Source organism: Drosophila bipectinata, chromosome 3R (assembly GCF_030179905.1).
Source record: "Drosophila bipectinata strain 14024-0381.07 chromosome 3R, DbipHiC1v2, whole genome shotgun sequence".
In the NCBI taxonomy this organism is placed as follows: Eukaryota; Metazoa; Arthropoda; class Insecta; order Diptera; family Drosophilidae; genus Drosophila; species Drosophila bipectinata.
In genome coordinates this window covers 21,223,252-21,237,153 of record NC_091739.1, presented here as the reverse complement: position 1 = coordinate 21,237,153, position 13,902 = coordinate 21,223,252, and the positions used below count along the sequence as shown (strand labels likewise).

The following is a 13,902-nucleotide window of genomic DNA, read 5'->3' as shown; positions in this document are numbered from 1 at the left end:
CAAATATCAGTAAGCCTCTTTGTCTGAGACCAAGTAAATATCAGGCAGGTAAGTAAAGTGAACAGCGGCAAACAAAAGCCCATAAATAAATCACATAAAAGAGAACAACGCATAAAAAATGTTAAAACATATATGTGTATGTTAATTATTGATTTAAATATTCTGTGTTTTGTGACAAGCCTCCTTTTGGCCACCAAGTGACTCAGGAATGTACTTCCTTGTGCCGGCTACGGTCTCTGGTTGTCACTTAAAATCAATAAAAAGTATTAAAAACCAGATGCAAAAGCTACGCGTAGATACTTGCTGGGAAATTGCATTTCCGTGTTGCTTTTGCAATTTATTAATTCTGTTTATGTGCCGGCGTAGTCCATATTATATTTCTTCTTATATTTCTTTCAACTGTTTCCTGACAACTTTAATTGCTGACTGGATTGCAGGCTTACGTGAACCACGCCCAGTTTTCAGTAGAATCGAGAACAAACACGTATAGAACAGACTAAAAAATATCAGTATAGAACCTAATAATTATTAATATTCTCTATCGGCAAGTGGGACGCCATCACGTGGCCTAAAATTTATGCACACCTAGCGGGACATCGTGATAAATGGCTTTGTCAATAAAAATTATATCAGCGCTTTGTGCGGCATTTAGCTGAATTGCGTCAAAATGGAAACTGAAAAGTTAATCCGTATTTATTATGCTATCAAATTTTGATCGATTGCATCGCACTAAATGTATATATATTTTTATTGAAAAAAAACTCAAACAACAGATACAAACATTTCACTTTCGAGTGCTTAAGTATGTCATTTTTTTGCTTTAACATTCTAATTTTAATTTGTTTTTGTCTGCTCATTTTACGCATTTTTTGGGGCTATTTTTAAAAAAACATAAATAAAAGAACACGAGACCTATACTAAAAACAAATTGGAAAGAGACTTGAACTGAGAATTCTCTTTTTTCTCAAAAATCAAAGAGATTTCCGAAAGTCGCCAAACTGTCTGCGAAATATTTTATGTTTTAAACTAGTTTTTGGTTAGTTTTTTTTTGTATATAAGATGAGAATATTTGTTTAATTTGAATTTAAAAGTTGTTTATATAATTATTGTTTGCCAGTAAAGTTTTGGATTTAATTTATGAGTATGGCAACTTTTTGCGGGTCAAGTCGTAAAGGCAAATGAGATTTTGGGAGGGAAAAAACAAACTGTATTTGGCCCGTAACTACGAATATGTACGTGTGGGTTTATGTCCATTACTTTTTGGTATACCGTTGCCTTTTAATTCTCCACACAAATGGCATGGAAGAAGGGCCATGCCATGCCAAGCTATGCCAGTCCAAGCCATAGACAAAATCAGAAAATCCGAATATCAAAAATGACGAGGCGACAAGCCAGAGAAACTGGCGACTTGAACTTTTTGTAGCCAAGCTGCCTGCCTCTTCTTCATCGTCGGTTGCCATTGTCATTGTTGTTGTTTTATTGTGCTGATGACCTTAAATTAGGCGTAGGTCTTTGGTTTTTATTATTTTTTTTTTCTGTCGGTCGTATTCGTCATTGTTGGCCAAGTTTTTTCATTTGTTTTTTCTGTCGGTCAGCTGTTTTTTCGTTTTTTTGTTTGCTGCTTTTGCCACAGGGGGGTCTCATTGTAATAACTAACAATAAGATATTACATGGATGTCATGACCTGCAGGCGAGCGAAATGCCTCAGAATGTAATAACAATAATTTTGCCTTGCACATAAAAGTGAATGTGAAGCAGGCATTGATCTTTTCGGAACTCATTTTTTGCTTCACAGAATTTCCCTCAAAAAACCCAGAGCTAAGATTGGGAGAAATAGCTCGAACCACTCTAACGGTAGAATAAAACAACCGACTAAAATTAAAACCGTTCACTGCACAGAGAAACTGAAAAACTGGCAAAAAAAAAGAAACCGCAAGCCGCGCCTAAAACAATCGCCAAGAAATAGATAAGAAAGAGAGAGGCCTGAACTAAGATTTCGAAAAAAGCGCAGCTATTAACCATTACAACACAAAAATATCCAAAATTTATTTATGTACCTTTAGTTTATGTTTTTTCGTTAAGGCTCGACACTTTTTCTTATTTATTTGAATTTGTCAAATGGTTTAGCTTGATTAGTCACATTTCTCATTGGTATTAATTTGCACTTTATTGCCACTTTGGTTGGATTTAAAAACAGCACTTTTTCCAAATTTATTGAATTTTTTCTTAGTTTGGCTTTATTTTCACACTCTTTATCACTTTACGAAGAGCAGAGAAGTTGCCGAATTCTGTGGGTATTTTGAATTTTGAATAAATTAAAATTATTTACTCCAACTGCATTCTGTTGATGATTTTCGTCGCCTCAAAGATACAGATTTCTGTTGGGGTTAAGGAACTGCCAGAAATGCCATTGGCTATCTTAAATATTTTATGAAATTTAATAATTGCATTTTACGGCTGAGGCCGGACCAGCAGACATTAATGTGCAACTGAAATGCAACAGACGGCCTAAAAATGAGCACAGAAAAATAATCAACAGACTGCAATTGTCAGAGCCACCACCACGCACACATGGCCCAACAAAACCCGATCATATTTTTAAAAATAATCTTTACAATATTTCTCGCTGCGGCTGCACATTTATCTCATTATTTAGCACAGACTTTTGAAGCGCGCGCGCGATTTTTATTTTTGTTTTATTTTTGATTTATAAATTTGTGTTTCGTTTTCGTTTGGCGCGGGATTTTCTACTCTGTGGTTTCTTGGGGAGCGGAGCTACTTGGCGATGCGATCGTTGCAAATGGAAAAATTAAAGTGATCGAACGAAATTTGAAATTTGTACGACGAGCGGTGAGTGTCTCAGAAAGTCGAGAGCCGAAAACCAGCCAGCCGAACGATTTCAACGATCGCCGACGACGGTGGCGGCGGCAGTGTTGCCAGTTTAACTATGTTCCCGTCAGATCTGGTGGTTTATGGCGGTTCAATATGGTAAAAATTCTGATAAGGGTATATGGGGAGTTATACCTTTTAATAGTGGTTCAAAATAAAATGTTAGATACATCATTGGGTGAAGCTTGAGGACTATAGTTATCATCGGCATACTTTTTGAAGATTTCTGAATAATATATTTTTTTTAATTGTGCCTTAGAAGTATTCAAGCAACATTTTTGAGTCCCGGATTTTATGACTATAAAATTATCTTTAATCCACTAATCCAAATTGTTTATTACAAACATTTTTATGAAGAATGAAACTGAAACAATCAACTTTGATAATCCAACCTTATTATTTAAGATATAAATAATTCCCCATGCTTCAAAATGCTTCTAAATAATAACAAAAACCATAAAACACTTCCTAACATCTTATGTTTTGGCCATTTCTGGAGTTTTCTTCAATGATCATCTGGCAACATTGGATTTTTGTGATCGAGGCGCAGTCGCACCTGGTTTCTCACCATACTCTCAGTGCTGTCTACCTACCCGCCACCCTCTCAACTCCTCAATCTCTTTTTCTCTCTCACCTGGCGGCATGTGCTGCAATAAACTCGTTTGTTGCAGGCCAAAAACCTGCTTATTGGCTTATTTCCGTTTCCAAGTGTGTGTGGTTCCATGTTGCGATACATGTTGCCAGCGCGAGGTATACATAGTATGCTAGATACATGTTGCTGCCACTTAAAGCTTGGCTTCTAATGTGCTGCGCATGTGCAATGAACTTGTTTTCAATTGCAATCGCGATACACTTATTGTTGCTATTTTTTGGAGGTTATTCAGTTGCGGCGACTTTGTAATTTCATTTAAATTACTCATACGCCATGTGACGCCGCTGCCACTGTGGTTGCCGTAGTTTTTTGTTGCTGTTGTCACTCTACAAACAGCACTATAATTATTTGATTTCGCCTGAAGCTTCTCGACGGCAAATGCATTTCCTCAACTTTAATGTAGGTCATTGGTAAGGGGGTGAAAGTGCTGCAATTACGACTGCCTCCGCCTCCCCTCCCCCAACAAGGAAATTATAGCCAAGGTTGCAGCATTTGCCCAGAGTATTTACCCTAAGGTGAACAGCATTTCATCGCCGGTGAAAGAGTGAGAGACTGATAGAATTTTCAATTCAACCTTGAGAATTTCTTTCGCTTAAGCAGTAACGGTTGATTTTCTCCCCTTTCCCCAGCTAGCCGCCACAGCCCACATTTTTCTTTGGCTCATTTAAAACGCATGACTTGGCTTAAATTGCAAATTATGCAAATTTCAAATAACCCAACCCGACGGAATCAAAAAGTGCAACATCATTTCTGGCGGCGGTTCTCCCCCTCCTTTGCACCCACTCTGGGACATAGCCACATTTTCGGGCTCTACGACTATAATTTGCAGCCTTCAATATTATTACACAATCATAAATTGTCTGAACTAAAATGTAAATGTTTTCGAATGCGCCTTGGGGGCCACAAGCAAACGCAATAGCATGTATAGCTTAAGCTATGACTAAATCTATGACTATATTTATGGGCATGGCTATGGTTATGGATAATGACAAATCCAGGGTCTTTAAAAGTTCGTTGTTCACTTGAAAATCTAAGAAATGTTTATTGGAAAACCCCTTAAAAACTCATAATTTTTTCCTATAATTTTAAGGGAGATGCTCCACAACTATAGAGCTTCCCGACCTGCCTCACTTCATTATCATAATACATCAATTCATCGCAAACTTTTAGGGAACTGTCAAACTAAAAAGCGGTTGCGAAAAATATTCCCATTTAAGGAGCTTCATTTAAATAACAAATGGCATTTTAGCTGCTCAGTTTTACGAACCGATTGCAGCTTAAAAATTGCTCGCCATACCCATGGCCTCCAACTGACAAAGTTCCCAGAGCTGCTGTTGAATATGCAAAGCCCGACGAAAGCAAAAAAGATTTACTTTTTAATTTTTGTTTTTCCTTCTCCTCCGTCATATGACGGAAGGTACAACGAAGCCGAGTATCTGGCCAGCAATGTTTCCCCAACTTTTTGTTGCAGCTGCTAAAAATAGCAAAAGTCGCCACAGCAGCATCAACACAGCATTGGCTGCAAGTTGTTTGGTTTGGCAAATGACGAGGATAACAGCCATGCTACACCGAAAACTTAATATTTTTAACATGAATAAAAACAGTTAAAAAAAAAATAAATAAATTCAAATTTAAACCAAACTTTATTACTTAATAAGTTATAAAAATTAATCAGCAAAAATTTAAAAATGTTTTTATAAAATAATTTTTCTGTGTAGCTGGTGGCACATGGCTGGTGTGGTCCAATAATGGCAAAGAAAAAGAAAAACGAAGTAAAACCGGCTTGACAGGAAAATACAAATTTCGTTTAAATAAGGAAAAAATTCAAACAATTCCGTTGTAGCTGCAGAGCAGTTGAAAAATGCATTTTTTTGTGTAGTTTTTTGGCAGAGTTTTCGAGCACCCCCACCTACTAACCCAAGAAATGGTGTTTGTCTGGACTAGATATTCGGGTGTGTGTATAGACTGAATAGATGTTTTTGTTTCCGACTTTGTTTTCTTTTCATTTGGCTATTTAATTAAGTTGCTGCATAAAAATCAAATTTATTTGGATGCACTAAAGACTCTTCGGCTGCTGTGAATGAAATTTTTATTAGTTTATTGCTTTTCAGCTGAGCTTTGTTTTTGCACTTCGGCTTTTTTCAATCAATCCTGGTCGCGTTTGGCGCGCCATTCGATTTTTCATGCAATAAAATGTGTCACAAATTTGCAAAGCAATTGCGAAAACGTGCCAGAATTTAACTAAATGTACAAATGCTCTGCATCTGAAGTGGCGCAAAATATTTATATTCCGGCAGATATAAATTTTGTAATGGGAATTAAATTGAAATTTCGGATTGATATGCATAATGGCTTTTAAATTGAAATTTGAATATCAGCCAGTGTTCATTTTTTACAAGTTCATTCAATAAACTTCACGTAGAGTATTTTTAAACTATTTCTGTCACCAAGCCCATAACTCAGCAAGAATTGTGTTCTATTTTTTATTCAATTTTTCAATAGCAAAAAGCAAAATTAATTAATGAATTTGTTTTAGTCAAAAAGACTGCTGTCAAAGGTTGCTGTCAAGAACATAAATTTTATTCGGAATCCGATATTGGAAACGAGTTGCCAAAGGAACTGACAGGCCCACTGACATTTGCCTTGCCGGGACTGAAAGGCGGTGGCAGGAGGAGAAGCCGTGCTAAAACATTTGTCATAGCACATTTAAATATTCATGCATTATTGTCCGTTTGCTGGAAAATCCAATTTCAATTCCAATTATTCAGTCAATCAATTTGTATTGCAACATGAAATTTGTAAACAAAAAACTCAAGCAAAAAATCAGAAACTGTTGTTTTTCCCCATTGGGGGCCCCATGAATTATAATTTATTTACAGGGTAAATAAAAATGGTAGGAGTGTTCTTCGACTCTTATCAAAATGTATTGTATTTTGCCGATGTTCTTGCCACCGTTGAAGGCGCCTTTAAACGGGTCAATGTCATTTGTGGCATATAGACTTTTTATTTTATCTTTTTTTTTTTATAGTATTTCAATAACTTGACATGGCAAAGGCTAAAGCAAATAATGTTTTTTTTTAACAATAGACAAATATTTTATTTATGATCTAAAGCGAAACATCAATTACTCCAACAAGCACGCAATCGAATTATTATAAATGGCCCATCATGGAATCACAAGACTTAAACGATGATTTATCACCAAAATTGTGTCCAAAAAAGGGGCATTTTATAATAGAAACTTTAAGTTTAATGAAGACTAATTTATAAGCTGCAAATTTTAAGGCTTAGAACTAATCAATTTACAAATTAATATTCAAATATGTAACCTCTGTTTTTCCATTATTGAAACTTCTAATATTTGGCTAACCATTTTCGCCTTATCACTATGGAAAAAATTACTTTTGAAGGTTTACTAGGCGGTATACGTGATGCAAATCAAGTCGCCTCAACGCTACGACTACAATCTTGTTAATTTTCCATTTCTGATGGGCAATTCAAATAAATATTTGTGTAGAACGCAAGCAAAACAAAGAAACTTTCTACCTGATTATCTCCTTGGAATTTTGAGGAGGTCAGCTTAGCACTCGTATAATGGATTTATGGAAAATTCCACCCTCACCAACCCAGAAGGGACATTTCTGGGAGGGTTGGCTTTGTGGGCTGCCTTATCGGCGGCTTCTTTGGCCAAATTTGTTGAAAAATATCAGGTAGCTGAACCGATAAGCAGATTTTTTATAATTAAATTAGTTTTGATTAATAAATGCGTATATTTTTTGGGGTGTGGCAAGACCTTGTGAGATATCTAAACTGACCGATAAACCCACTAAAAGAATATAGCTATGGATGTTATAGATTTGAGGTAACCTGTCAATAAATCATTCTGCCGGGAAACTAATTGAGCTGTTTAGCCTTATTTGGTTCCCTTGATCTGGGGCTCACGTGTCAGTCCCCGGGGTTGGCTCGCTCTCATATCCTTGTTTATATTTAACTGCCTTGCTGTATGCCTAATTCCACGCGTTTAGGCCAATTTCAAAAGCAATAAATTTGTAAAGCAAATCATAATGCTGAATTCGATTAGCAAGGACAACAACAGCGCTACTAGTGACTACAGACCTGAACAGTGAACACCGATCCGAGACAATCGATAGCGAAGCAAACAATGTTCGCGTAATGTGTTCGCCCGAACAATAATGACAGATAATTATATTGATATATATGAGCAATCTCGTAGATTGAATGCCAAATTGATGATTGGCATGGCGGCTCGTGTGGCATTGAAATGGCCATTGGAAAGGGTGTGAAAATCGATTAAATACGTATCCCCCCATCCCCATTTCACTTCAAAACGAAATGCAAATGTTACACTTAGTAAGTGTTAATCTTTTATATCCTCATTTCAAATTTAAGACGAACAAACATCACTCTGGAGAAATAAATAATTCCTTCGAATCCAGCCGAGCATTAAAGTCCCAAGAAAAGAGCAACATGAGACATTACAGCTTTTTATTAATAATGGATACGGACAATTTGGCTAAGTGCATTTTATTTTCATTCGCCGGGCATTTCCATTAAATACCCATACACTCGTATGCAATTGTTTGTATGGATATCTTGTGCTTAGATAACAAAATATAATTCGTCGCAATTTATGAAAAGAAATACGAAAATTGTTGTTTGTTTACAAAGTGTCAGGCGCAAAATGTCGGCGGCCGAGCCACCAACAATGCCAGACATCGTGGCTTATATACATATTTATAGAATATAGATATATTATGGTGTCTAAACGTCATATATACGTCTCTCTGAATGCCATATACTTTCTGAGAAGAGCCCAAAATGTTAGCCGAGTCCCCACCTCATCGTTCACTGCATTTTTCATAAGACGATTCACAGAGAAATTAAATTCAGATGACATTAAATTGTGAAATGGGCAATTATCAAAATAGCATTTATAGTATTGGATCGCTATAATTGGGGGCTTGAGGCTCGGCAAGCCTATATGGTACTTTGATAATAAATGAACTAATGGATGCGCTGCATAGTTATTACACGTTGTATATTAAGATTGTCACTAGGGGATTGCTAGCTATACGAAGCGATTATAATGCCACGAGCGTCACGCAGCCAAGTGATGGATTTGATTTATGATATGAGAGTTCTGTCACACAAAAGTTGAGAATGTTGAAAATCGATAAGAATAGAATCTGTTAGATTGAAAAATAGAAAATTACATACAAGTTTTCTAAACCAAACTTTTCAAATCCGTTTAAAAAGAGATATCCTATAAAGGAACTTAACTTTCAACACTTTAGCTGGTAATAGTAATTTTGACAGTCATTTCTTTTAAACTGTATTTCATAATCGTTATGCAAAACGCAAACACAATAACCAAACGTGTCCCAACTAAGGCCACGCCCATTTCCAAGCCCGGATGGCAGGGGCAGGATGAGAAGCAGTCAGCTGTCGGCGACAGGACATAACACTAATGAAAATTTGTGAGAAGTACATACACGAGGAGGGGGCTGTAAGGGGTACAACAGTGGACAACATTGACGTTGCATTTTATCCTCGGCTGGAGACACGACCGCAGCAACAGTCGCAAACACGGGCAGGCCGAAAACGCCCATCGGATGAGTGCGCTTTTGGCAGGCACTGTGGTGAAGGATGCAGATCTAAAATATCAATTTAGTCAATAAAATTAAAAAAATAGAAAACTTATGTTTCCACAAATTTAATTTTTAATATTTTCTTAAAAATATATCCTAAATATACAAAAATCATTTATAATTAGTGAATGCCATGTTGCAGCATCAAACCGAAGGTCTAAGCCCTGTCTTGTCATTTGATGTTAAAATCACACATTCTATTTATGCTTGTGTGAGCTCACCCATTGCACCACTATGCAATCGATGCAAATTATGGCCAAAAACAATGTCGGGCCTACAACAACATGGGGAACACAAAACGAGCGTGTTGCTGTTGTCATAGTGTTTCTGGCGTTGACAGGCGCAGCGAGCAGGCAGCAATGAGCGTTGCAGCTCGTCACAGCTGCAAGTGAAAGTCAAACATGAAATGCTTTTAGACACACACATCTCCACACCACAACCAGGAGCTCTCATACACACATGAGTTAACAATTTAGCAGCTATTTAGCGGTAGAGAGAGTGGCATTCTCGAATATATCGTTTCAGGGTCAACTGCTACATTTGGTCAATGTCAGTGCAAGTAACACTGCATAAAAAATGTACTGACAATTTAATTAGAACTATTTTCTCAAAACTAGACTGTCAAGAGAAAATAATAAACAAGTCAAGATTTTTTGCAAGTGAATGATATATTTTAAATCGTTTGGCTGAGCAAAGGATTTAGTTGCGCCGGGCTTTGTCAATAGCTTGTGGCGGAAACGCCCACCCATCCATTACCACCATCATTGTGGCCATTATCGTTATTATCAGCCACCAACGCTGCTTTTTGCGACGTGCCTGGCATCGCCATAGGTTTTAATGCTGCCCCATAAAAACAAAACACAAAATATTCACACAAACGATATTTAATTTAAATTTGAACTGCCATGGTGTGGGGTGAGATTATTTTTTGCTATATTATTTGCTGATCTTAAGAGGCCTGTCGGGAACCAATAAATGTTTTTTGATTTTTTATGATTTTATTGCGATTGTTTTCATTGCAAAACAAAAGCCAGATTTGAGAATCGCTCCTGAAATTTCAATTAGCGGTTGAGTGATCGTGGGGGATCGTATGTGGGTGTCGAAATAAGTGTTTGATTTGAACCTAAAAGCCAGGTCAAGGCTGACTTTGAAAGAATACTTACAAATTTTAAAGAACTTCATCTTTATGACATTTAAAAGACTCTTAAAATCTCGTATATCTAAATCGCATTAAGCGTACATCATTTTATGTAACACACTTTTTCCCCATAAGGCAAAATGCAAATAAATTCCGCAACTCAACTGGCTGTCAAGTGTCTGAGCCAGAGTCTGGGTCTGGACGAGTTGGCTTAAATAACAAAAAGTGGCCAAACAACAACCTGAAAAAAGGCCGAACAGCCTTTACCTGGCCGGCGGGTGAAAAGGATGGTAACCGCACCACGTAAACAAAGGCAACAACGAAATCTGCGATCAAGGCCACCTCGAAAGGGTTTCAAGGTTATAAATTACCAGCTTAAAGTGTTTAAAGGAAGTGCCCCACACAGATGCAATCTTCGGATGCAGCTGTCCACTCACAGAACAAGTTTTAAGAGTTCTCAGATACAAGATACAAGTGTGGAATACATGAAAAAATATGGGAACTATTTTTCCTGATATGTTTTGAAGAGAATAATATTTACAATATCCCTTTAAAGCTTTTATTAAGATTTTTTTTTTAAATAGTTTTAAATTCTTTTTTTGCAAGATCCATTTAAAGTTTAGAAAAAACCTTTTTTCTTTGTGTAGAAGTGCCAGCAAAAAATGACCTCGTCTTCTCCGGCCAACTTTGAAGGTCAAATGGCTTGAGCGACGATGACAACGATAACTACTCTGACAGGAGTGTCTATATAAAAATTCTATATAATGAAAATGGCACAACCAGCCTGTGTTTCGATGGAAGGTGGGGTAGAATTGCCAGCACTTTGCCAACAAGAAGTGAAAGTTTCTGGAACAAGAAATATTACGCATACGCCAAGTGGAAAATAACTCAGACCAATGCAAACTTTTTCCTTTCTTTGGTGGGGTAAAGGAAAAATGGGAAGTTTTTGGTGGACCCTCCATCCTGACTGCCTTGACTTCTAAATTAAATGTCCAAAAAGTTAACCCAGTTGTTGTTGTTGGATTTGGCCAAAAACTTTCGAACTGGCTTTAGAACAACTTTTTTGGGTGAACAACACGGGTGCAGGTAGAGGCCTGGGTCCGGGAGAACAGCTTTTTTTGATGACCTCAAGTCGTGTTGCACGTGCTTCAATTGTTTTGCAAATAAATCGCAATGTTTGACTTTTGGAAATAATTTACCAAGTCTACAGAGTTTTGTTAAGAAAAAGAGTGTTTGTTAAGTTTTTCATATTTTTTGTTTACAAATAATAGAAACCCAAATATTCCATTTAAATATACCTATAGATGAGTTAATTGTATGAATAAATGTTGAAAATGTTTCCTGTTCCGCTCTGTCATGTATCCTTGTTTTGACGCCCCTTAACTGGGAAGTAAATTAAGTTATTATGTAATTCCTGACAATGCAATTACCGGAGAGGCACCTGCCTCCCTTTTTCTTTTTGTTTGCGACTTTGTTCCCCTTAATATTTGTATTACATTAAATATATTTCTGTTTCTCGTTTTGCCTTATTGCCAGGGCAAGAAAGCCTGGAAAATTAAAATGCCAAATTCAATTGATTTATGGCCAGTGATTCATATTGTCTGTTTAAGTTTCACAATTGCTTTGTTTGCATTTTGTTTATTCTGTGTCTTGTTTTGTTTATTGTTGTGGTTTCATTTGCTTTCGCTTTCAATTTTATATTTTTTCAGAAAAATGTATTCAAATAACACGAGTTACCTTTTTAGCTTAACTACTCGACGTGATGATTAAGCTTTATAACTTTTGTTCTTTTCAGAAAATATTATTTTTTATGAAACTTTGTTATATTTTAAACCCAAATACATTGTTATCCCATATAATAATAAATAAATAAGTAGTTATTTTCCACACTTACCAAATATGTTTTTGTTGCATATTAGAGCCTACATTTTTGAGTTTTATTTTGGGAAAGGAATTTATTTTATGAATTTTTGTTTACAGAAAGTGCTGTGCAATCTAAGTGCGATCCTTAAAAAGGGTTCGTGGGTTTGTCAGGCTTGCTGTCTACATTGTGCATTTGAGACTCGTGTGGATAATAACTAAATTGATTCCAAGACTAGGAGGTAAAGCTTTAACATACACTCGATAACTGAGACTACTGGAAAGTAAATCTACACAAAAGAATTTCAAACGATTTCAAATTTTGAGGGTTGTGGGAGAAAAGTGATAAACAATTTCAAAACTAAAGTCTTAGAAAAAGCGTCAAAAATTGAAGAAAATCAAACGTTGCACAAATGACTTACTGCCAGGAGAAGCTGCCGGTGATGCCGTCTTTGAGGCGATCCCGCAAAGATCGCTGTCGACTGGGTCCGGAGCCCGTGATCGGCGGCAGGATGGGAGACTCCCCATCCTCCATCACGGTGGCTATGTTCGAGGCGGACGTGGAGATGGGAGCCCCGGCATGCTCCATGATCGGCGGCTGTTGGTGGTGGTACTGGTGGTGGTGCGGCGAGCCGGGCGATCCTGTCGCCTGATCTCTGCTGTTCAGATTACGCCGGAACGAACCGTGCCGGGGCGAGTTTTCGCGCGACATTGCGGATCAATTTGAATTTGATTTGGTTTGGCGGTTATTGGTTATTGATAGAAATTTCGCATAAAACAATCAGAAGCATAAAACAATTAGTTCAATTGAAGCCAATTATCTGAAGATTTCTCTTAAATTTCTTTTTTTTTTTTTTTTTTATTTGATTTTTGTTTTGGGTTTAGATGAAGAAAACGAGCGAGCGAGTTGAACTTGCTTTTGATATATTTTTTGGTTTTTTTTTTTATAAAGATTAACTTTGTTGCTTAGGTGGTGAGTTTATTGATATTTAAATTGCACATAGAGCCAAAAAGTAGTAAACGGTGTGTAAAAGTTGGCTATTCGGAGGGGTTAGGCATGTACCAAAGAAAAAATATTAAAAAAAGGAGAAAAGTTGAAAAAACGGTATAGAAAAGGGGATTCCCATAAGGCGTTCGCATTTTTAATAGTTTTTAAAATAAATTACTGATTTGGCATACGCGACACATAGAGGCAAAAGAATCGTTGGGATTTTCGTTTAGTGTATAGATATGGTGTAGCCGAAAAATGTAGAATGATTGTGAATATTATACAAATTGTATAGCAAAAATATATATATTTTTTTCCAGAAAGAATAATTTTCCTTCCAGTTTATTGACTTTAAAATAATTAAATCAGAACAAAGGCAGAGATAGTATATAGTAGTTGTTAAAAGAGTATTATATGTATATAAAAGTGTAGGAAAGTAGAGTTCTGTATATATAAGTGGTAGAGGTTTAAGAGGTATTAGAGCCGAATAAGAGTTTTAAGCGATCACAAGCAGGCATGCCTTCTATAGCTATGGTTTATTATAGTTTTGCAAAGAGGATTTAGGAAGATAATAGTTTCTGTATAGCTAGAATAGGAAATGAGGAAAGTTCTGACAAGTTTGGAAAAGTGGTGTGGTTTAATGTTTGGATCATTCACAGGAAGAAACGTAAACGCACATTTCCAGATCGTGTGTGGCCGGAAAGTC

At 36.6% G+C, this 13,902-nt stretch overlaps 1 protein-coding gene across 12 annotated transcripts in view; it reads right to left on the bottom strand.

The window, feature by feature from the left end:
* mtd (TLD domain-containing protein mustard) overlaps window positions 1–13,902 on the bottom strand; it is a 70,185-nt gene that overhangs the window by 46,977 nt on the left and 9,306 nt on the right. For 6 of the 12 annotated variants that reach the window (XM_043211577.2, XM_070282221.1, XM_043211579.2 and 3 more), the window contains exons 1-2: window positions 2,616–2,818; window positions 2,058–2,288 (exon numbers count right to left, since the gene is read on the bottom strand). Coding sequence is in view for 3 of the 12 variants with exons in the window: in XM_070282224.1 (XP_070138325.1) it covers window positions 12,631–12,920 (290 nt within the window). In the remaining 9 variants the exon portion in view is untranslated. Of the gene's footprint in view, window positions 1–2,057; window positions 2,289–2,615; window positions 2,820–12,630; window positions 13,247–13,902 lie in introns of those variants that run through there. The other 6 variants (XM_070282224.1, XM_070282225.1, XM_070282228.1 and 3 more) reach the window with 3 other exon arrangements.